The sequence below is a fragment of the Rhopilema esculentum genome, chromosome 9 (genome assembly GCF_057945365.1).
Source record: "Rhopilema esculentum isolate cy_ngs chromosome 9, ASM5794536v1, whole genome shotgun sequence".
NCBI classification, from domain to species: domain Eukaryota; kingdom Metazoa; phylum Cnidaria; class Scyphozoa; order Rhizostomeae; family Rhizostomatidae; genus Rhopilema; species Rhopilema esculentum.
The window spans coordinates 4,219,246-4,243,019 of record NC_142823.1 but is presented as its reverse complement, the minus strand read 5'-3'; the positions used below and the strand labels follow the sequence as shown (position 1 = coordinate 4,243,019).

Genomic DNA, 23,774 nt, shown 5'->3' with positions numbered 1-23,774 from the left:
TTGGCCATTAATTATCATAGACTTCAGGCCAGATATAATTATAAGCACAACTGACTGCACTACTGACTCTTAAATTTTTTCAATTATCAAAAAACGTATGTGCTGTTTCACAAATCTGGAAACATGTTAAGTACAACTGTTCTGTATTTTATCAATCTTGAAAGCATTTAGTAAAATAATAGGGCATTGGTGGGAACTTTGTAATATTCTATGGGGCCTGCTCTTGAAACTTACAAAACAGGTTTTAGCAAGTTCATTTGCACATTCTAAAGACACTTCAATAATTTTTCAAAAATGAATTGTTTTTAATTATAAAAATCATTATCTATCCCAGTACATAAGCATGGAGAAAATTTCCATGTTGTTATCTTTTCAACACATCCAGTAGGACATACCAAATTATTTCATGAACAAAATAGGTTAGATATCTTAGTTGAGAATAAATATGTGATTTTAAAAAGACATGCCTGTAAGATATATTATTTTACGAGGTGGCAGAAATCTAACACTAGCAAATATTTTGGTTCAAAGTGTTAGGTACTTTTAAACTTTCAACAGATAGTTTAAAAATCATAAAAAATTAGGAAGGTGGTTCATACTGAATTTAAAACATTTGTCTCTCACTTGTCATAAACATAATACTGTTCTAATACTTCTTCAAACTCCTTGAACAGTTATCAAGTCCCTCTAGCATGATCAGACTTGATTTATTTAATTTCTGTCCTTCAGACTTAAACATTATATTGATACATATGAATGATATGACTGAGCTTAACTTTACAAAGAGTGAAGAAGATGCTCTTTGACTTTTTATCATATATAGTTTGATTTATTCAAAATTCAATGAAATCCTCTTTTGTAAAACAGGAACTTTGTTGACACTTAAGCAGTCCTGGTAATATGAAATCTGGCGGCGTGCTGGTAATCGCACGCAAAAATGCGCAATCCATAAAGTGGAGACATGATTTTTATGAAGATGTGTTTGAAAAAGCGTATGAGGTTTCCATAAAGCCAAAATGTTTTTATGCGATTTTAGAAGAAGTTTCTTGAAAACAAAATGATTTAACAAAAAAGGATACTGTTTTTAGGCCCTGTTGCCATTACTAGAGAACGGACTCGAGTGAATCTGTTTTAGACTTTTAGTTTCAACAATATGCTGAAAAATTGTGTCATTTGATACCAAACTGAAGTTATTCAAAAACGCTTTTCAAAGTGGAGCCATCCAAAACGCAATCATTCGAAAACTGAGTCATTCAATCTCAGTTTCAAAAAGAGCTCAAGAGAAGGATATGTGAACGGACAATTATAGAGTAATGGGAACACGCACATTATCGTTTTGAACAAAACAGAGTGGCCCAAGGTAATGTGTTCAAGAACATACAAAAAGAACGAAGAGTGAGAACAGAGACACACAAAAACGAAGTAATCAAAACCGGGCTCAATGGAAAAAAAGTAAAGAATTAAAATGTTTCCGGGAATGCCATCGATATAACCCACACAAAAGAAATTAAAAATTGCTTTAGAGAAAATAAAAAAGAAAATAAAAAAAAAAGAGAAAAAGGATAATCATTTGAAACATGGAACTGTGCGTGCGATAGAAAGCAGGCCTCGGGAGTTTTAGGTGTGTGTGGAGGCGTGCGCATGCGATCGCATGCCTTATATTACCAGGACCTCAAAAGATGTACTTGCCTAAAAGGTAATTTTCTCCAGACAAATGTATTGTCTGAGACAATTGTGTTGAAATTTTAAATAATGATCCTCAAAATTTGGTATCAAAATAACACATAAATTCTAATTCAATTTCTTCCTAAAATACCTAGTTACCAATCACCATTTTTACGAGTACTTCTGCTTTTTGCACCCTTGTTTTCATTCTCCCAGCCATTACCCCATTCATCATTTGCCTCCCATCCATCATTATCACCCCATCCATCAGCATCCCACCCATCAGAATTCCCTTTCTTTGTTGCTTGTACTTTTGCGGCTGCCTGAAATGGGTTTTCATTAGAAGATGCAGACAAGCTACCATACCCTCCTTGGGACTGTATTTTTGCTGGTTCCATATTGTCGTTGATTGTATAGCTCTCCTGAATGTCTTTATCTTGAATAGTTTTGTTAACATTGTAAGCACCAGAAACAAATGATTGCAAATTGAACCACCCCTTTTGACTAGCAGATTGGACCTAAAATTGAAAAAGGCACAACATTTTTCTAAATATGATTATCATATGATTAAAAAAAGTGATAATTAAAAGCTTATAAAGATAAGACATATGTAGAAATCAATGACCAAGATTTATCATAAAAAATGATGTCAATGGACCTTATGAAGGGTCTTTATTATTCATCTTAGCAAAATGTCAAAATTAATTTTTTTTTCTAGGCCAATTTGCTTACCTAGACCTTGCTATTCAGTGGTGATTATATGAAGGATTATACTATAAGGGATTATTGTAAAATCTATATCTTGAAGATGCTGTTGAGCATTCAGAGGGATAATGTTGAACATTTAATATATTTAACTGCAAACAGTGTAAATTTTTCAAAGCCAAAGTGATTGGAAATTTATCAACAAAGTGTTAGAATTAGGAGCCTTATGTTTTCTGGAAGAATCCTTGATATCTAAGAACAACTTTGCTAAATTCCATTCCGTTGAATGAATTGATCTGTATTAAAGGACAAAATGATAAAGAATGCCAGGTTAGAAAGAGAGGCTTCATCATGAGCAGCCTAATTTTATTTCCCTTGATTCTCTTTATGATTAAAATCTTAACTGAAAAACACTAGAAATTGAAAACAGACAATTTGCCACAACATGACTCCTCTTTAGGGAACCTGTAAATCCTAGCTTAAATTTTTTGGTTTTTTTTCAAAACTTAAAACTTTTTGAAAATTCTGCTCATTTTACCTTAAATTTTTCATCCATTTAAATTATAGAAGAAAGTTCCTGAAAATTAGTTTGCAAAAACTCAGCCATTGAAATAAACCCACCTTTGATGCGAAACCCGACATAGTACTTGTCATGTCATCTAACACTTTTCCTTCATTCACCTGAAGAATTAAGCATGGCCATAATATCATATTTAGCAGCATTAAAGGTTACTTGAAACCTTGAGGTTTTGATGCCAAAGTACTATTTGTCTCCTGATTATATTAATTGCTAAACTGAACCGCTTGCTCATCAGCTCCTGCCCAAAAACTCAGCAGTATTTACATTTAAAACATCTTTACAACAGTAGCATGAAATTTCATAATTTTTCCAACAACAAATAAATTTCAAATAATTAATATGTTAAAATTATAATATGTTTAATCATACAGACATTTTTTCCAAAAAAATGTTTTTCTTGAATTGATGTATATAATGATGTAAAATCCTATAATATGATGTAAAATTTAAGCTGTATTTTGGTAATGCTAGACCATGAATATCAAATATGAATATTTATCTATATTTTTGCCAACTAAATATCAAAGACAGACTTGCAATAATCTATTTTTGTCCATTAAACAGAGTATGGTAAAACTCTTTCAAACATTTGTTTAAAACAACTTTTGTCTATTGAAGTTTTCACAGATGCCAACAATGGTACAAAAATGAGAAGAAACTTGTCACCATTTGAGAAGCAATAAGCTGTACCAATTATTAGAATTTCACCTTTTGAGAGGCAGGTTTGATAACTGATTCATTGACTGCAGTTCCTATCTTGGCTGCCTGCAATAATTAGAAATCTACAGTCAAGCAAAAGTAAGGAAAATAAAGATAGCCAAGAAAAAATATTCAATATAAAAAACAAATCAAGTCTATTTAGTAACAACTACACTTAAAAAGAATCTTCAATGGCAAGTTCTCCTTCAAATTTCATTCTACTGAAAAAACTCTCTGATCTTAAAGTTTCTCAATTACTAGACCATCAAGAATAAAGCAAACCAGTTGTATACCTTATCTGTTGCTACATTGGCAATCTGTTGAGCTCCACTTGCAAATACTGACCAGCCCTATAACAAAATGAGACACCATCAAACATAAGCAAATCATTCATAACATCTACAAATATTTTTGTTATGGTTTTCAAAGGACCAGCTTTGCTTTAAATGCATCTCAGAATATTGCTTGCAGTTATTTCCTGCAATTGTCTAGAATGTTGTACTATTATTATGTACACTTTTGCTATGTTTTAATTCCAATCTTAAAATGGAATTCACTACTTTATGAGGCCCCCCCTAGACCTCAAGGTCATGGGTCGATTTGCCTCCCCTTGTCCCTATGTCCTGATGTGACTAGACAAACCTGTCCTGGTTCCTTTCAGAACAAACAAATTGGTCAGCAGAGATGGAAAAAATCATGTTGTACTATTATTAGGTATAATTGTAATCTTAAAATGGAACACCACTACTTTATGAGCCCCCCCCCCCCCCCCTAGGTCATGGGTCAATTGGCCTCTTCTTGTCCTTATTCCTTTCAGAACAAACAAATTGGTCAGGAGAGGTGGAAAAAATAATTTTTTTCTACCAACATATTACATTTTCATTCAAATAGATTACACAGAAGTGAGTGATTCAGTCTATATTACAAAATATTTTTACTCATTCTTTGTGCATAAAAACAGACTGAAGAAAATTGTTTACAAACATATAAAAAAATCTGAAAAACTCACAGTCTGAAGAGATGAAAGTGCAGTGTCCCAACCTGTTAATGGAAAATACAGTGTAATCAACAATAGAAAATGCTGAGATGATATTGAAATTATCATTATTGTATGTTATTATTTTAACCATGTCAAAATAAATAGCTACAATATTGGAAATGTAATTGTTAACAAGGTGTGAACTGAAAAAAGGAATCAGAGATAGTCATTGTAAATGGCATCAAAATTTAGAGAGCATTATATATCACAAAACATCAAGATAGCTCAGAGAGACATTCAACAAAGCTTCTCTTTTTGACAAAAATTAAAATTTTTGTGATTTTTGATCAAATGGAACTAAAAGTGGATAAGATGTGTATTGTGAAACCTTAACATTGAATCCCTAACAACACAACTAATATGATTAGTTGAAAACTTGGAAGTATGTTTCTTTTCAGGGAGAAGCAGATAATCCATTATACAAAATTTCTCCTGGGTCATCAACATAATAAGTTAGCAGACCTGTCAAAGTTACATGAGTGAGTTTATTTGAAATGGTTGCGGAAATTTGTAGGCTGCTATGTGATCTCCAACCATGGTACCGGAGCACAGAGCACAAAAAATCAGAAGGAGAATGGAGATCCCTTCCCAATTTCTTAGGCTCTAGTGCCCACAGTATGTGGTCTCAAAGCCATGACAGATTCGGAATTAACCCTGATATGATATGGGGACGTGACCCTTAGAAGATCTTGTTCATCATGCCCTCTAGTTCTTCGGAAACGCCTACTTTGGGTAAATTGGGTAAAGTGTTACATCCTGTTACAAACACTTTGTACAGGTCATCATTACCATTTGTGAACCATTGGATGCTTCCAAATCGTCTTTCCCTCTAATAAAAGGGAGATTATTGTCCTATGTACATTTTTGTAAAAATTATTGGGTTTCATAGTTGCAATAGAACTAGCCTGTGATTCGTGTAGGCAAGAAACAATGAGACTGAACTGGATCTCAGATAAAAATTGCACCATTTAACTTGTAGAGATTTGCTGTTATTGTCATTTTCTTTCCTGTAGATAGGCCTTGTTAGGAACTAGGATTTTTGCAAGGATTTGGGAGACAGCTACATAAAATTGAATAAACCAAAACTTCATTGCAGATTGTGCGAGAATTCTAGGTTGATGGGTGTGAGCATGATAACAGGCCGTAATGGGTGTGTCTCAATGGGTGGGTGCAAAATATGTGATACTTGGAAGGCCTGAGTTAAGATATCAGCAGGCCAGTTCTTTCAATGCTATCTTAGCTTTCAGTGTTGCAAGGAGCAATATATTCCTATCTTGATAAACAGTAAGTGACCATTCAAATCATTGGTTAAACTAGAGCCCTTAATTGCAATAACAGTCTTGCGGCCAAACACTCTAACCAGTTGGTCACTCATTAACCCAGCTTTGGAAACAGATTGAAGCATTTTATAAACTTTCTATACTATGAATGGAAATCTCAAGCCAATTTAGTTGGAAAGTTGGCCAGCCTTTCTTGGAAGAAAGTTTTGAACAATGCTGGGTCCCTGGTGAACATCTTACTTTTTTTAGCTATATTTTACCCAATACATAAGAAGAAGATTTTGAAGAAGATTTTCATATTTCTTGCCATGATACCTGATTCATCCTTTTTCCTGTCATTAGCGGGGGTGTTACCAAATCCAACATATTTTCCACCTTGGCTTGGATGCAATCCTCTGTGAAAAATATAATTTTAGATTATGCATGTAACTGTATAACACAGAAAACTCAAACAATGCAGCATTTTTACATCATTATCAAAATCATGTAAAGTTCAGCCTTCAATCTCAAGTTGATTAGAAACCGTTGCAAAATAAATCGCGGGTCCAATGTGAATCAAATACTTCTGGGGGCTAAAGAAAATTGACTGCAACTTTTGTACAAATTGATGTTTGAGTTGGATGAAACCCCAAATCCCCAGCCATAACATGCCTGGAAAGACATGTATCAAACTGAGAAAGACTTAAATCTCCTCGGGACACAAACAAGCCATTTAAAGTTCTTTCAAGTAATGAGCTCAAGTTACTTTTTTACACAAGAAAACCCGGCTCCGGTATCTTAATTACTTTTCTTTTTTGAAGTACCAGGCCCTGGTGGCCCCTAGCATGATTTCAGTATTTCATTTTACTGTTTAGGAAATCAAACAGTGGGCTCAAACTGAGTGTATGCTACTGTGTATGCTACTGTGGCAACAATATTGTCTAAAACATATTGGATTTTTGTCAAAAAGGGTCATGAAAAACAAAACAGGTATATTCTAACTATCCATTTACTTCTATTTCAAGATCAAATGCTGTAAACAGTTCCAATGATAATTTAAAAATTCATTTGGCTTCTTGTGAATGCATTATAATGTCCAAAACTCTAAACTAAAAGCAATGGTTTTCTCTTATCACTTTTTTCTGTCTTTTCATGTGAAAAAACCAACTTCTGGTAGATAATATTCGGAAATTAAAAGAAGCACATGACCAGGCCTGGCCGTAAGAATTTTAACAGGGGAGCAGTAAACAGCTTTTCTAGAAGTATTCAGGTGAGCTATATTAATAGAAACAAAGGAAAAATTGATTTCAAGGAGAGCAAATTTTTTTTGAACAATGTAGGAGAGCAATCTCTAGCTCCTCTCCAGGGTTTGAGGAGAGCCTGGAGGGGAGCAAGAGCTATGGCTCTCCTCAAATGGCCAGGCCTGCATGACAATACTTACTCTGGTCTCGTAGCATTTTCCTGCTGTCTTTTGGCAAAAAAGTCACTTTTCTGTGCATCAATTTCACGTCTGGAAAATTTAAACATGAGAAAGATCAATGATAAACCAAAGTGTTATTTTAACAAAGAAATGCAACTTCTAAATTATTTAGGAAACAGTAGCCTAGCCTCACTGTCTGTTTGTATCTAATATAGTTCACAGTTTTTCAAATCTGTGAGCTATATTAGATACAAAGCTTTTCAAATCTGGGGACATATCTACGCATAAAAGGGGATCTCTGTAAGCTGCAAATAAACACTTCACCAATATTTCTAGAAAGTGACAGGAACATGTGTCTCTTGTCCTCCCTTGTTTTTATGTTCTTAGGGGCTATAAACATTTCTTTGCTAATAGAAGCTTACATGGATTAGGATAGTTCTGGTCTGTTCTGCATCTTAACAGGTCACTGTTAGTAATGCTGTCTTCTATGATAACTATGCTTATTTTCTCATTATTAGCAACGAAATTGCAATTAAGATACAAAAAAGTATGAACCTCACCACTTACGAAACCTCACAAGTAAGATGCATATTTCATTTCTTGGGCAACGCACAAGAAAATAATTCATTTCTACAGTCCCTGCCTTGCTTTTTATCATTGCAAAACTTGAAAGAACAAGCAGGAATTTCCCACGGTATGAGAACTCCATTAACACACTATCCTCGGTATATCACGTGACTCACACAACAGAGAATGATAAATAAGGCGAGAAATTCACCTAAAAGCCACAAAGGCGCAAATCATCTAAGAAAGACACAACGTTGAAACTTGCTCTTCCCATGTTTATTTTCGAGAACGAACATAGTGCAAAATAGCCCATCTGTTTTACACCATTTTGCACATCTTTTAAACCAGCACTTCCTCAATTTCAATGAAAAACCAGCTTGACGTGAGAAAGCTAAACATGTTGGAGTATAAGCAGCATCAGGCCAATGAGTAAATATCAAGGCCGTTTTTAACAACCACTAACGTGTCGAAACGCCATAACCAACAGCATAGTCATTTTTAGGGCTTCAGCGCCGGAAGGGGGTTCAAGCCTTAGTTCTTTTAATAAGGTAAATCCAATTGGAGACACGTAGGCAACGCACAATTATCGCTTATTGTGCAGTACAAAGATACAACAGCCAAACTAATGAGAGACCGCCAACCCACAATGCTACTCTGGGTACCAGAAAACATAAACCCCGGTGAGGAAATTGGAGAGAGAAGAGCGGGGACACGGGAGCGTAATGGGCATCGTGCGTGCCTCAGTCATCTATGTAGCCAAGCGTGCAGCAGCAACTGAGTTTTACGAGGGCATTGTGGTTAACCCGATCAAAACGAAGATGGCAGTAGGGCTAAATTAACGCGACGTTTGATTCAGTTTGACAACTTTTTTAATATAGACGAAAATAGATTTCAATTATCGATTTAAAGTAACAAAGAATAAGAATCAAAATGATGGAAACAAATGACAATATCGTTTGCGCGAAAGGATCCAAGTGCATCATGTTTGAAAATGACTTTGATATTCCTCAGAAGAAAAACATTCAGAGTAATACATTTTTGACCCTGATTGGTTTGTCTGTAAAACTTGAATGGCTGCTAGAGTGTCGCTAGGGATAGTTCTGAAACAAGGAATCGGGGAGCGCGGAATTAGGGAACAGGGAACCGGAGAATCTCTAAAAGGGGGAACCAAGATAAATTTTGAAAATCAAGAAAACCTAGACCGACAACTTAAAGCCGTACAGAAACCACACATAACTTGATGACACAAACTTATATTTTTGTCTGGCAACAAAGGAGCATCAAAACAAATAGTGTTGCTCAGGCTAGGCGGCAAAAGAGTGGAGTGTTTCTCTAAATAAAGTCTCTAAATAAAGCAAGCTCATTCAATACTTAGAAGAAAATCATAATCCCACGTTCCTTAAGAAAAAGCTTCAAGCCATCGGCAATTTTTTTCATTGAAGATCTCTTCAGTGAAATTTCTTATAAATAATTCAAAAATGTAGGTCAAGGCTTGTGAAATCATGTGAATAAAAGCGAGTAGTTTAACAGAAATCCCAACGAAATGCGTGGTTTTACTATAAATACCTTGATTGACTACATTCATTGCCGCATGTCAGTGTGTGACAGACGACCTTGTGCATCTAAAAACAAATATTCTGCTGGAAAAATTATTTACTTCCCTGCTGGTTTTTCAAATTTCACAGTGCAAAATGACGTTGTAAATAATGGGATATGATGTTAATAACGTGGGAAGAAGTTTATAGAAATATTTCCAAAGAAAAAGCAGGACTGCTTTCGTAGTTACAACGAGGACGTTTCACAACTAAAATCAATTCGTTCTGCAAGTGTTTGGTGATAAAACTATAAAAAATCATGTTTGTCTATTGTTTTCTAGACTGTGACAACGGCAACTGCAGTTACCCGTGAAAAGGTCAAGATTGTTAATCATAAAAACTAACTTTATCATTTCGCTAAATGTTATTTGATAACATTTGATAACATTGATATTTGATAACTGTTTGTTAATAAAACTATAGTTAATTATGTCTGTCTATTGCTTTCTTGACTGGAAAACGGCAAGGTCAAGATTGTTAATAATAAAAATTAACTTTATCATTTCGCTAAATGTTATTTGATAACATTTGATAACATTGATATTTGATAACTGTTTGTTAATAAAACTATAGTTAATTATGTCTGTCTATTGCTTTCTTGACTGGAAAACGGCAAGGTCAAGACTGTTAAGAATACAAATTAACTTTCATAATTCTTAAAATGTTATTTGATAACAGAAATACATTTACGCATAAAATGATACTTCAGAGTAAAGATTCCAGGGCTTTATATAGACCACGTGACCTGTAGCTTTCTGTCAATAGGAGAATCCATAAAAACAAATGCAATAGGACTCAGCGCTAGGCAGGGATCTTAAACTAACACGCTGCCAATTTGCTTGGCGCTGCACTGTTAAAGCATGCAGGAATGAAAGGTGATTGAGTTCGATATAGATAGATAGATAGATAGATAGATAGATAGATAGATAGATAGATAGATAGATAGATAGATAGATAGATAGATAGATAGATAGATAGATAGATAGATAGATAGATAGATAGATAGATAGATAGATAGATAGATAGATAGATAGATAGATAGATAGATAGATAGATAGATAGATAGATAGATAGATAGATAGATAGATAGATAGATAGATAGATAGATAGATAGATAAACTTTATTTACAGAGGATAAACCTGGTTAGCCTAATAACTAATCTTCCCCAGGGTCCTCAGGATATAAACAATAATCACCTTACGAATTATCCTATAAGAGAAAAGATGCAGCTTAGTGTTAAATTTTCCTTTGAAACATCTTCTGATGCTGGACATTAAAAAGACCAATCCTGTTCACAAACTAGTGACGTCATAAATAAACTTTATAAGCATTTTATCGAATATTCATGTTCTAGTCTCGCTTGTTCTATTAACAGTACCTCAGTCAATCAGAATTGATTATCAGTGGACCATGAGTGAAACATAATTGAGTAGGATCCTTTGAGTGTCTCGTGAAGCACCGTACTTCACTCAGAAGTTGATTTACTTAGAAGCATGGCGACTTTTACTAAGCTTCCATCATCTCCACGAATAAGAAATGGGTGTGTAAAAGATGCTACATCGTTTATTGGATTTTTCCTAGACTCTCAGAATAAAGTTACGTAACTATTACGTAATCTGATATGTTAATATAGAGAAATGTTTCGGAAATTGAATTTGAAGGCATAAATGAGCTATTTCATGAGGATTTAGGAAAGTTTTTGCTCATCAAAAGACAGCAAAAAACGTCAATATGCTCAGCCAAAGAGAATCAACGGCCGAATTTTAACAACTAAACCTGTTACAAAGTAAGGTTCCAATAATTTAATAGCTAGGGGGCAATCGGAAAAATATAAATAAATTATATCTTGCAAAAGCCTTTAACGTCAGAAAAAGGTGGAAGCCTTGAGCTCTTTTTGACCTAAAATCACTGATGGCAGAGTTCAGAAAACGCTTCAAACTGTCTCTTGTATTGACATGTTTCTTCACTATGTCACTGAAGACAGTCTCAAAAACCAGCCCGTCCCTTCTTTGGATAAAGAAAGCGTTAATTTTCATCTATCCATTTTAAACTTTCATCAATCCACTTGTGAGGATTTTCCTCAGGTTTGTAACATTATTATTAGCAAAATAGATGATCGTATAATCAGGATATTTGGTCATATTTGACTCATTTACGTCAACACGTCATTAAAAAATCCAAGTCCGAGGATGGAGCCTTGTGGAACACAAAAATAAAGTGTTGAGGTTCGGGTAGTACGTATTTGTAGTTCACTCGCGCTTTCCGATTAAAAAAGTAATTATCTAGGCAGGCTTCCTGCCGTCAATGTCATATGATGAGAGCTTCGCAACCAATTTAGAATGTAGAATGGCTTATGGTATCAAAGGCGTTTATACGACCATCAAACATAGCCCTGACAAGGCGTTTTTGGACCACATTGTTCCGGTATTATCTAGCAGTGCTGTAAATCCGGCCCACATTATATCCGGCAGTAAAAATGCAGCATTTCCGGATTTTATTTACTACACAAAATAGGGAAAAAAGGGGGATAATTGCACTCTATAAAAAGCAAAGACAAGATACAGATTATTTGCATATTTATATAAATTTGCCAAGAAGCATAACCGTTAGCGGGATGAGATCAAAAGGTTTATCTTAGACCTAGGAATTCTTCAACTGTAGTTTAATCGTTCTATTCACGTGTTCGGTTGTTTATTGGATTCTACCCTGGGTCATTGCCATCAAATAACGTGTGCAGCAAAATCGGCACGCAATTGGATGAAGATATTAGAGAAGAGAATACACTTCACTGATGACCCAATGAGGGGCATTCCAAATTAAAAAGTACCTACAGCAACAAAGAGAATGGACAGACTAACAAGAAAGGTGGTTAGCAGCAATAGAAAATCCCGGCGAAGGAATCTTCAGTTATCTACCCTTTTGCTAAGTGAGTTATGGCATTTCTCTGCGACAAATGGTCACTTTTCACTGAAAAAATCTCAGACAACCAAAAACAATGAAGGACTTGATGTGAAAATTGTTGACCTTCATCGATATCATTCAACAACGGCTGAGCAGCGATCGACACTACTGAGCATATCGAGTGTGGTTGTTGTCTGTAGGCAAACGAGACAAATATTGCACCAAGGAATTATGTTGGGGATCGTTCAGCCTGGATTTCAACGAAACCTTATTTCACATTAAGGAGCAAACAAGTATAGCTGGTTCAGGATTTAAAACTACATGAACCGTAGTTACTTAAGAAATGCAAGAACTTTCTAAATCGTTGTTTGCACAAGAAGCCCCCAAAAGAGGAGTTGGAATTTGGATCTTTTCCAAGATTTTGGATTTTGGATTAGCCCAAGAGAAATAAATCATTATTATAGACGAAAGCAAAAGAGAACCTAAGTTGTAACGTCAGAAAGGTCCTTTTATTTACGATCTGGGCTACATAATCTAAAAATGCGATTTCAGTCAAATCGGCTAAGATATGACCAGTGTAAGACGCACAGTTTGCTAAGAAATTGCAGTGGCTTTGGCACAGTTAATAAATACCAACACAGAGCAAATTAAGTTATTTGATTCAAGCTAGGCTCTGCGCTTGTGACTAGATCTCATGTAATTTAGGGTCGATACAGCTGCCCTTTCCATTTTTAGGGAATGGTTCTCTTTAAATTCAATTAATTTAGATTCAAATTTTGTACGTAAATTCTAAAAATATAACTTTATGACGTCAGAATTGAGATACGCTTTTGTGATTTTATAAAGTTTAACCTCTACTTCAATTTTTCGTTCGCTCTTGCCTGCGCTGTTAATCACCTAATCTAATTGGCTCCTCAAAGTTCGCACTGGTTCGCACAAAGTCGCTTTGGGACCAGGATCACGACCTCCTGCCAATGCAAATGAAGTTTTTTCTCTGCGATCAAAGCGATCTCAAAATACAAATGCGCACGCTCGGTCACAGGGCGAGCGCAAACAAAAATATTGAAGTGAAGGCCGGGCTCATGTCTAGCGAAAAGCGCATATCTAGCGAAAGGTGTCTAGCAAAAAACATCTAGCGAAAATTGATAGATTTTTCGTGCCCCTCTTTTTCAGCTTAAGCGGCTTACTAATTAATTAGGCCTATATTTGAACTGTCAATTTAGCCTATCAAGAAAAATATTTCCTTCTTAAAGGTCTCTTAGTATGCAAGGAAAAACTTACTTTGACATTCCAAGAAAACTTTCTAAATCTTCCGCAGTATTCGGGTGAGGGCTGTGTGTGCGGTCTGATGACGTCAATTTACTGGCGAGGGCTGGGGTCGACTGAGAATGATGGAAATTGCTAGCTGGGGCTTTGTAATCCTTCGCAGCGGATGTTGCTTCTGACCAGCTGCGCCCTTCGGCTAATGCTATTATCTATAAAGGAACATGCCAAACATGACAAATCATTAAGACCATGTGATTTTAATGTTCCCAAAGAACACTATGTTAAACACACTAAAATTAGAAAATATTCTCAGATACTTTCCGCCACAATATTGTTTAACCGATACAACGGCAATGAAGGCATCTTTAGCTCTTTTTTTGTTTTGGTTTCCACTAGTAATAAAAGAGAATCGTGTTTTTTTGGGATAACTATCAACTGGTAACTAAACCAATTGGATACCATATGGCGTGTAAAACAGGACGGATAAAGGTTTCAACTCTGATTGTTTTACCAAGATCTTGACAAGCTTTCTGCTACATCGAAGCTGACGGTGATATTGTAGAAAATGGGAAGAAATACTTCTGGGTGCTATTTATGATACCATGCTGGACAATATGTTGTTGGTTGAACTTATAATATCTACTTTTTAGTCTAAGTACACAATTTTTATCAGTTTTTGCTCCCGTCATTCTTGATTTTGCCAAGCCCTAACGCTTCATAAAACATGAAAACCAGTCTTTATTGATTTCCTTCTCTAGTTTGCGCTTTTTTAGACAAATATCGTAAAGAACATAACTGGTCAAACACCTTGTTAATCGAACAAAAGAAAAACAAAATAATTGTTTTTTCTCGAGACCATTCAGGGTCGGTACTAGATCCCAGAGAGTACTTGCGTGTCAGAATATAAGATCTTGAGAATTTCTATAAACAATAATTTTAAACATCGACTATGACCATAGCCTGCATGCACACTCTGTTGAAAAGTTTCTCCCCGTTTCATTTTGTCAACAGAGTCTGCACGCAGGCTATTGTGACCACGGCTCTGTTATTTACTAAAACTTTGCAATATAGCCTGCTTCACTCGAACAATCTTAACCAACTTTTCCTTTACCGAAATAGAGGCAAAACTGGCAAGGGGATAGAAGTTACAATAAACATATCTGACTGAAAATTAACAATATGCAAATGAAACTGAAAACTCTATAAAAGGTCAAGAATATCAAGTAAAATTGAATGCTTTTTAGTATATAATCTAAACTCGTAATGGAAAATAGGTCTATAGTGACATCGCTGAACTTATTAGCAAAGTAACTTAATATTTCTAAATGGTTGAAGAAAGGACTTGCCAATTTACTTGGAATCCAATAAATAAAGAACTGGAATATACATTGTGTTAGAAAAGGATGATAAATAATGGATTTGTAGCAAGGCGTAGAAGGTTGGAAATGGGAAAAAGTAGAGCAGCTGGAGGTCCACAAGATAAAAGAAAAGCCACGAAACAGTTTCAAGGAAGAGCAGGGGATTTTCACAAGGTAGGGTGACCTGGTAATGCTGGTGGATAAATTGCGTAAAAATACGAAGTCAGGCTTCAAGCTGTAACTATAACTGTATTTTCGACAAGCCAATGGCTATATCAGGCACGGCAGTGCCGAGGGGCCGTAGCCCCCCTCCCGCACCTTTTCGCTAAGACAAGATATCAAGGTTATGGCACTAAAGATAATGGTGGAAAACTACGTAAGGAGCTCCCCCCTCACATTTCTAGAGTCCCCACTCAAAAATGTGCTCCGATGTCCCTGTATATGTGAATTAGCCAAAAGAAACACCATACTACAGTACGAAACAGCAGAGCTGGTTCACAAAATTGGCTGATTCCATAGAGGGTTAGCTTTTTAAAATAACCTTTACTCTTGTAATTTTGCCTAAAACTGCTCGACCTCATGGTCGGTGCATCACTTCTGTAAAGAGTCTTTCAAATTGCAGAAGCTATTTTTTCATAGATTATAAGAGCAAATAAGCACCGCGGTGTTGTTATTCACTTATTTCGCAAAAAATCTATCTCAGTTTGCGAAACTTTGTCCAATTATAGAAAACTAGCTGTCGAGAACTCCAAGTTATCGAAAACATCAAGCCGCCAACTACAGAAGATCCCCGCAACTGAAAACCTACTTCTTCAACAGTAGGGCTGTTCTTTGGTTTAGAGCTTCCGTTAATTGCGTATGGAAATCGCCTGGTATAAGCTTTTTCTTTTGCTTCTCGTCTAACAGATGCATTATAATAATGAACTTGTTCGGTGATGTCAGGCTAAAGGGGTGACTCGTGACAATAGATGATCTAATAAATACCTTTTAACATAAAAGACTACCGGTGGGTTCTTAATATTCAAGTCTCTTTTTGCGGGAATTCATCTTAAATGAGCTGTACACACTATTACATATCTTTTTTTCCTACAGTGATTACGACATAATCTGTAGAGTCCTTAAGAATATGCTTAAGAATATGAGATTTTACCAAGAACATTGCTTTCAGGAGATGAGAGATATGACCCATGGTCCCCAGAAACATGTACCTAATACCAGACGAATTCAAGTGATCACCCTTTCCATGTCTCGTTGTCAAACTCACGAACTCGGTACCACAACTCATCCTTCCTCCCTAGATCTTGTAAACTTTGGAAAACTCAACACTCGTTTTGCTTTTCTTACTATATTAACCTGTCTTCATTCAAGACTAAAATTAACAAGCTTGATCCTTCCTCCCTCTTCAAACACCTCCCTTCTTTCCAATTTCAGGGCTTCACTTTTGGCCCTCAGAACTTTTCCTTACATCGCCAACCATAAAAGTTTTTTGAAGCCCAAAAACGGATGCTATAATTCAACCACGTATACAGCTATAATGAAAGAGCATATTGTTGGTCGGCCATTTGGCAACAGATGAGCGATGCCACCGATTAAATCATTTAGCTGGCAATTTTCAAGATATTGATTCGACCGTAGTTTAATAGCAGCATCACTGCATTTCAAATTCATTTGAGGATATGGTTAAACTGTGCGTGAATTGCTCAGTGATTAGGGTCACAGACTACGGAGCCAAGGGTCTGGGGTTCGAGTCCCTGAAAATATCAAACTTTCATCCAGGGTGAGGGGAATTACCAGGCGTTAGAATCATGAGGTGTGGTCACATTGAGGGGAAGGACCAGTATATTGCTCCATAAGCATAGCTATTAGTGTCCTAGAAACTACCTTCGGATGGTAGGTAGAAACAAATAAAAAAACAAAAAGGTAAAACTGTATGTTTTGTAAAAGGAATTGTATGGATAGGACGAGATTACTGAAAATGACGTCATGTCTGTATACTTTTAGAGGCTCAGAACAGCAAAACCAGGAAAGATGAGATTTTCTACGCAAGGTGAAAGGAACAGAGAGTAGCTTTGACACTGAGTACCTGGAAAAGAGATTTCCTTCAGGAGAAATCTGGGTATACATACTTTGTCCCTGTAAAGGGCAGCTGCTTTTGTGTTATATTTCTCATGAATTGACATTCCCTCTCTGTAATCTGGCTGATTTTTGAAGAAGTTTTTAGCCTTTCCATTTCCACCCACCTGCCAATAGAAGTTTGCATCAATAGTTGAAAATAGTTTTGTTATTTTACATGTATATCACTAAAGAAGCCAATTAATGATTTTCCAATGAATTATGTTTGACAAAGCGTGCATTTTATCTATTATATATTTGTAAAAATTAATCAAATTAAATGTATCTATTATAATGGACATTAAACTTAAAGGCTCCATAATTTAAAAAGAATATCACCTTACAGTGAGATAGAAAATCACCAAAGTGTTGTAACAGAGTCCAGATCCTTGCTACAAATTATTTCCAACAACGTCCTTATAATTAGCATAGAGTTCACCACAATGGAATCTGATAAACAAAGCCCTTCAAACATTAATCCTGTTTTTGGACCAACTGTAAAGCTGTTGACATCACTTACTTTCATTTTTTCAACTTCAATATCTTTCCATTTATCCATAGTGACTGACCTTACAAAGCTACAAAACAAATACAGCATCTCTACCATCCATTCTTGAAAAAAAACAAAATTCTCAAACTTTTCAAAAACAATCTCTGATACCAGCTAACTAAATACTGGGTTCAAAATCTTGGAATAAAGTTGAATCCAAAAAAGGAAATTTGTGATTTGCTTCTTCAAAATAGAGATTTTCTTTGAAAGAGGACAGTAGGGTTAGCATGCACCAGCAGCAGTGTGTGGTCACATTACCCACATCAAGACATTTCTGTCCAACAGCAAAGGCTGATAGATTTTACATTTTAAAACATTAAAATATTTTGCATACATTTTAAAAAAGAAAGAGACAAGAATTGTGCCTAAGGATTGGGAAATTAGAAACCAATTGTGATATCAGGATACAATTTTATACCATCCAAAAATCAAGTGAAATCAATTTGAAGGCATTAGAACAAGCTCCTATCTGCGGCACATGAAAAAGCCTATATTTGGTTAATGAGATGCAAAGTAATCAATAGCTAATACAATAATAACTATGAATTTTAGTGAATGAATTGCAAAATCAAATAACAGGTATATGTATATGCAGATATCTCTAACCGAGAAACAGAGAACAGAGCCCCAACTCCCAATTCATACCTTAAAGCATTACACAATTTGACCTTTTCTTGATTTAATGCCCATTGCATTTGATGTGTTAAGATCTTGAGGAGTTAGCTTATCAAAAATAGGACAAGCTTTTGATTTTTGCAAAGATCAATGAATAAAATAAAGTGACATGATCATTATAAATGGAAGGGTTCTTACCTTAGGTGTACACCAAGTCCTCGATGTTTTCCTGAGCAGTCTAGACAAATCCATATTCCATAGGTAACACTAACCCATTGTGGGTTGTGTCCTCCACATTCAAAACATGTCTAAAAAAACAGTTTAGTTAATTAACAAAATTTTATCTGGCGCAACTTATGAGAAAGCGTGGGTGTAAAAGAGAAGATGCAGGTATCCATAATGAACAAAAGAGGCAAATGCCTGTAAGAGGGCACTAGTCATGGACAAGACGCATGGTGGCAGAGCATTCTCAGTACTTCCACTAGGTAATGATTAGCTCTTTAGTTTATAAGCAAACAACCTACAACTTTTAGCATAACAATCAAGTGTGTTACAAAAAATATGGGTCCATATGAGTATACATTGCATTCTTCCAATTAAGATGTCAGCTAGTTTTGTTACACTTCAAACTAGAATAAATCAGACACAACAATTCAATCTGAGTACCAGGTTTTTTTACTGGTGTCAGGATGACCTTCAAACAGATCAACTGTGTCCACAAAATAGATTTTTTTTGTCACATTACATTTTGTTTAATATTTCATATTAAAAGAAAAACAAAGTGAAAGCCTTTATAATATAGGTGTTTTTATACTTTGTATGGAAAAGCACTCTTCAACTTAGGCATTGGCAACTTAACAAATGTACACACATCATCATCGCGCTAATGCAAAGTAAAGTAGCTGTAAAATAGCCTTGCGGCTTCCTTATCATTTTATCAGTGGGATAAAGCAGAATTAGAGTTGATTAGATGTCTAATTCATTAAAGATAATGAAAAACTTAACAGAAATAAATTTTCATGTAGGAAATTTCTAATGAAATCCTTTCTGACTGCTTTGAAAAATAGACATAACCATGCCAGCTGGAAAATCTAATCTGATAAGAACCTTACTGATAACAGGCATGTTGATTAACACTTAATTTGGTAAAATTCAGTGTTAATTAAAACATTTAAGTTAGAAAGTCTTGTCCAGTAAAACAAGAAGGCCTGATGGAAACTTGGATGACAGCTAGAGAAAAACCCAACTTTGGTGTTTATTTAAATGGTACCTTTCAATTAAATTTGTTTACATTTAATGACTAAACAAAAAGATATAACAATTTTGATCTTAAACATAGTAAATGAATTTTAAGTAGTTTTGTCTCCCTATTTAAACTGTAAAAATATTGAGTTATAGCCAGACAGGGACATCAAAATATCAGTGCCTTCTATTCCATAATATTTCCTACAGACCCTGAAAGCTGACGCTCCACAATTTCTAATTACTGAAATCTCAATAAATTAAACTCTGGCAAGAAAAAATTCCTGTTTATTAGGTAATGTCATGTCCATAAGCTAAGTGTTAAAATCGGACATTTTGAGCCCAAAATCATGACTTTTGTTTTACACCACATAAAACCTCAGGGACAACATTGAACAGCTAAATGTTTCTGGCTGTAGCTTCTTTGAGCTTTAAAAAATTGTATAAAACCACTTAGTGAAGTGGAAATAGCATAATGATTCATAATTTATGCACTGAGTTTTGCAAATCAAAAGAGCAATGTTTAATCTGAGGTCGTTCTAGAGCCACAAAATGAGACAGGGTTAGTTGCGCCAACTATATTCTGCTGCACTCAAATCAGCTGAATTTAATCAAGTTAAAAATAGCTCTTCTTTTGCGCCTTACTCTTGAAAGTAATAGGTTCGGCACATGAGAAGTTCAACATTTAATCTCTAGGCCTAACATATTGCAGTCTAATTTGTTGTAAGAAATCTTGTCTTTGAGAAATGGACTGGAGAATTTTAAGGATTTTGAAATGCTTATTTATTATAAGCAAAAAAGAAGAATTGGTAAGCTAGAAATAAAAGTGAAAGCATCATGTGACAGATTTTTTGAAATACTGTTTATTATAAAAAGTGCCCAGTTCCCTTCTCAGAACAATCTTATATCTCTTGCCTGTCTTTATGTTTTCTTGCTCTAAGCAGCCCTGTGAAACTGAGGGCTGTACATTCAGTGTCAGAATGTATACAATCAGTTCCAAAAAAACAAACAAAACAAGAAATAAAAAAAGAAGATACACTAAAAGATGATAGTAGTTGGAAATTTAAAAATACCACCGATTATGGTCAGTGTGGGGAAAAAATGCACATGGCGATTTTTGGAGAAAAAATGCACACCTAGTTCTACAGCGCTGTGGAAGGGTAACCAACAGTCTGAGATATGGCATGATAAACCAAACCTTTGATGATAGTTTCAATGAATACCAAACCCAAAAATAGTGCGCTTCTGTTTTTCATAGTGTACTTGAAAAGTGGAAGCTCCAATTCATGATCATATGGAGTTCAATTTCTCAGCTCATTGACGGCATTTCATTGACTGCTTTATGAATGGATGGCCATTTATGGTTGTTAATGGACCACATCTGGGCTACTTTGAAAATAAACAAAATAAAATTCAAAAAGTGTGAATTGTGAGGGAGGAAGGGAAAATTTTTAAAAAATGCACACTTTTTCCCCACACTGACCATAACATTTAGCATAAAAAGTGTCCTCTTTCAAAGATAATTTTAACTATAAAGCTATAAAAGAGATGTGAGCAAGCAAACTTTCAATGTCAGAGAGATAGCTGGTTTCTAGTTTTTTTAGAAATAGAAGGCCAGCATATGGGAAATATACGCTTTGAAAAGTTGGTACTTGGTAAAATTAGAGCCAGCGCCACTGATCCTAAACTGAAGGGGCCAGCAGTGCAATGAAAGATTCCTCTTACCTTCTCTAGCCCCAAAAATTTTTCTGACACTGTTTTATTCATCGACTTTGGTTCAATGAATTTATTTTAACCTAAAGATTCATATTTCTAAAATAACTTTAAAATAACAGCTGTTTTAATCTTTTGTTTTCAAAAAGTGGAAAGGCCATGAACCCCCCCCCCCCCCCCTCCCGGCCATCCCTGTGGCGTGGGCTCTGAAAATCCGTTACAATCTTCCAGTTGTACCTTACAGTGAATGCTTGATGACTCGGCACACAAATAAAAACAAAAAAACTTCATCACAATTGTGTTCCCCTGCAAATTAGGAAATAAAGGTGACAGAAATTCTAAATTCATAAACTTCTTCCTGATAAAGTTGTAATACATATAATTACTGACTTTGAGAGAATGAAAAGCATCAGTTTCCATTTCTTCCTTCTCAAAAGGTTATTTTAACTACGTGGCATTGAAATAACACGAAACAGGGCATTAGCAATCGAGTCAGGCGATTGGCCTAAGGCCTAATCGCCTCAACTTTGTGACAACAATTCAAAACAATGGATAAACTTACATTATTCCCATCTTTAACTTTCAGGTCTTTCAAAACTCTTCGAGTCCTTGGACTGGCCATTATTGAATTATAGAGAAGTATATTCTGATTAACTATTTTTCTGTGATTTGTGTACCAAATCTTTCCTGATAAAAAATTATCTCACCGGTGAGTTTCACTACCACGCATGCGTAGATCATCGTGTGACCTTGTCTTCCGTAGGATACGTGTTCATATGACGTAATCGAAGACACCAAGGACAACATAACAGGTGGACAGTAAACTAAAATAAGAGATCGAAAACGTCGTAGAGGGAGGGAATGATACAACGTTGACTTCGTTAACGGCATCTTCATAGATTCGAGGCAGCAACATTCAAAGGCAACTTAAGACAGAAGATTTTAGATATAATAAATTTCTTCCTTTAAAATTATTTTATCAACACAGGAAGTTGAAGAGAAGTCCAAAGTTGTAAAAGTTGGGACTGGGCCTCCATTGTAAAGGCCAAAGATAGACCCTTTCAACAATTCGCAAAGCCCAGTACATTTACTTTTCATATTCGTATTCGGGCAAGACCCATACCTAGCCCCCCCCCCCCCTAAAAGTTTTTCCCTCTTTACTTTAAAAATTGTAGCAACATGACAAGACGCTTTAATACAGTGGTTATGCCAAAAATACGCAGTATGTACAACCTTTTCTGGAAAAGGTTGGATAATAATAAAAATCATTATAATGAAAACTTTTCATTTTCAATTCAATTAAAAATACAATTACAAATCTCACTATTACAAAGGTAATTTGCAATTGGCTAGCCTGGGTTTCCAAAGAAAAAGACTATTACAAGCACAATAATAATAATAATAATAATAATAATAATGTATGAGAAGTTTGAATATGAAATGAGTGAAGAAATAGATAAGGATCTATCGTGGAAATGGGTGCTACAAAGTGACCTTTAAGTTCAAACTGAGGCACTAATATTTGCACAGGAACAAGCTTTAAGAACCAATTATATTAAGAATAAAATCGATAAAACCAATGAAAGTTCAATATGTAGGTTGTTCGGGAAAAAAGAGGAGAGTGTGCAACATCTGACATGCGAATGTAAAACACTAGCCCAGCGGGAGTACAAGAGAAGGCATGACAATATTGCTAAGCTCATACATTGGAAGTTGTGTGAGAAGTATGGATTTGAAAGGAAAGATATATGGTATAAACATTGCCCAGATGAGAACGATAACGATAGAGAACGATAAAGTAAAACTAACATGGGATATAAACATCCAATGCGATGATGTTATTGAGGCTAGAAGGCCGGACTTCATACTAGTAGAGAAGAAGACAAAATCGTGTATAATTATTGACGTTGCAGTCCCAGGCAATATTAGGGTCTTTGACAAAGAAAGGGAAAAAATTGAGAAGTATCAGAACTTGAAAAGGGAACTGATAAGGCTTTGGTCACTGAAAAAAGCGCCCTTTTGTACCAGGTTGTACCAGTAGTTGTAGGGAAAATGGGTTGTGTTAGCAAAAGCTTCAGTGGATGGATTGAAAAATTTGGAAAGAAGTAGGTATAGGTTATAGTTAAAAGATGTTTTAATATTTTCACACCAAGACGACTATTTTCTCTACTTTCTAGTCAAGGAAGCCAGCCTGAGCTACATTGAATCGACATAATTTGCAACAACGTTCTTCTTCTTTCCATTTTTTATCTGAGTTTTAAACTGGGCAAGATTTGATGACTCTTTTATTTCTCTGGACAACTTATGCCATAAATTTCCCACTAGATATAAAATAGTTTCTTTTCCAAAGATGGTAGTTCCGACTTTTGGAAGATGCATTTGGCTTCCGTTCCTCAGGCTGTATTGGGGGACATTTAGCAATAAATATGTCATCCATAAATGCTGGATTAAGGTTACTATGTGTCTTATACATCTCAGTCATGAGAA

General features: G+C 35.4%; 1 protein-coding gene across 3 annotated transcripts; it reads right to left on the bottom strand.

Moving 5' to 3' along the window:
- Positions 1–264: 264 nt before the first annotated feature.
- LOC135688820 (ADP-ribosylation factor GTPase-activating protein 1) lies at positions 265–22,019 on the bottom strand. Of its 3 annotated transcripts, none has more exons than XM_065205844.2 (12): positions 21,850–22,019; positions 18,531–18,640; positions 17,688–17,745; positions 17,182–17,295; positions 13,713–13,906; positions 7,389–7,457; positions 6,284–6,363; positions 4,659–4,690; positions 3,943–3,999; positions 3,659–3,715; positions 2,992–3,051; positions 265–2,183 (listed from the first exon to the last, which is right to left on the bottom strand). In XM_065205844.2, exons 1-12 carry the CDS (start codon positions 21,907–21,909, stop codon positions 1,821–1,823), a joined length of 1,254 nt encoding a protein of 417 aa, XP_065061916.1. In that variant the 5' UTR covers positions 21,910–22,019; the 3' UTR covers positions 265–1,820. The 3 variants fall into 3 exon arrangements, with proteins under 3 accessions (XP_065061916.1, XP_088966075.1, XP_065061917.1); XM_089109949.1 differs by lacking the exon at positions 21,850–22,019 and adding an exon at positions 20,773–21,399; XM_065205845.2 differs by lacking the exon at positions 21,850–22,019 and adding an exon at positions 20,711–20,729.
- Positions 22,020–23,774: the final 1,755 nt, after the last annotated feature.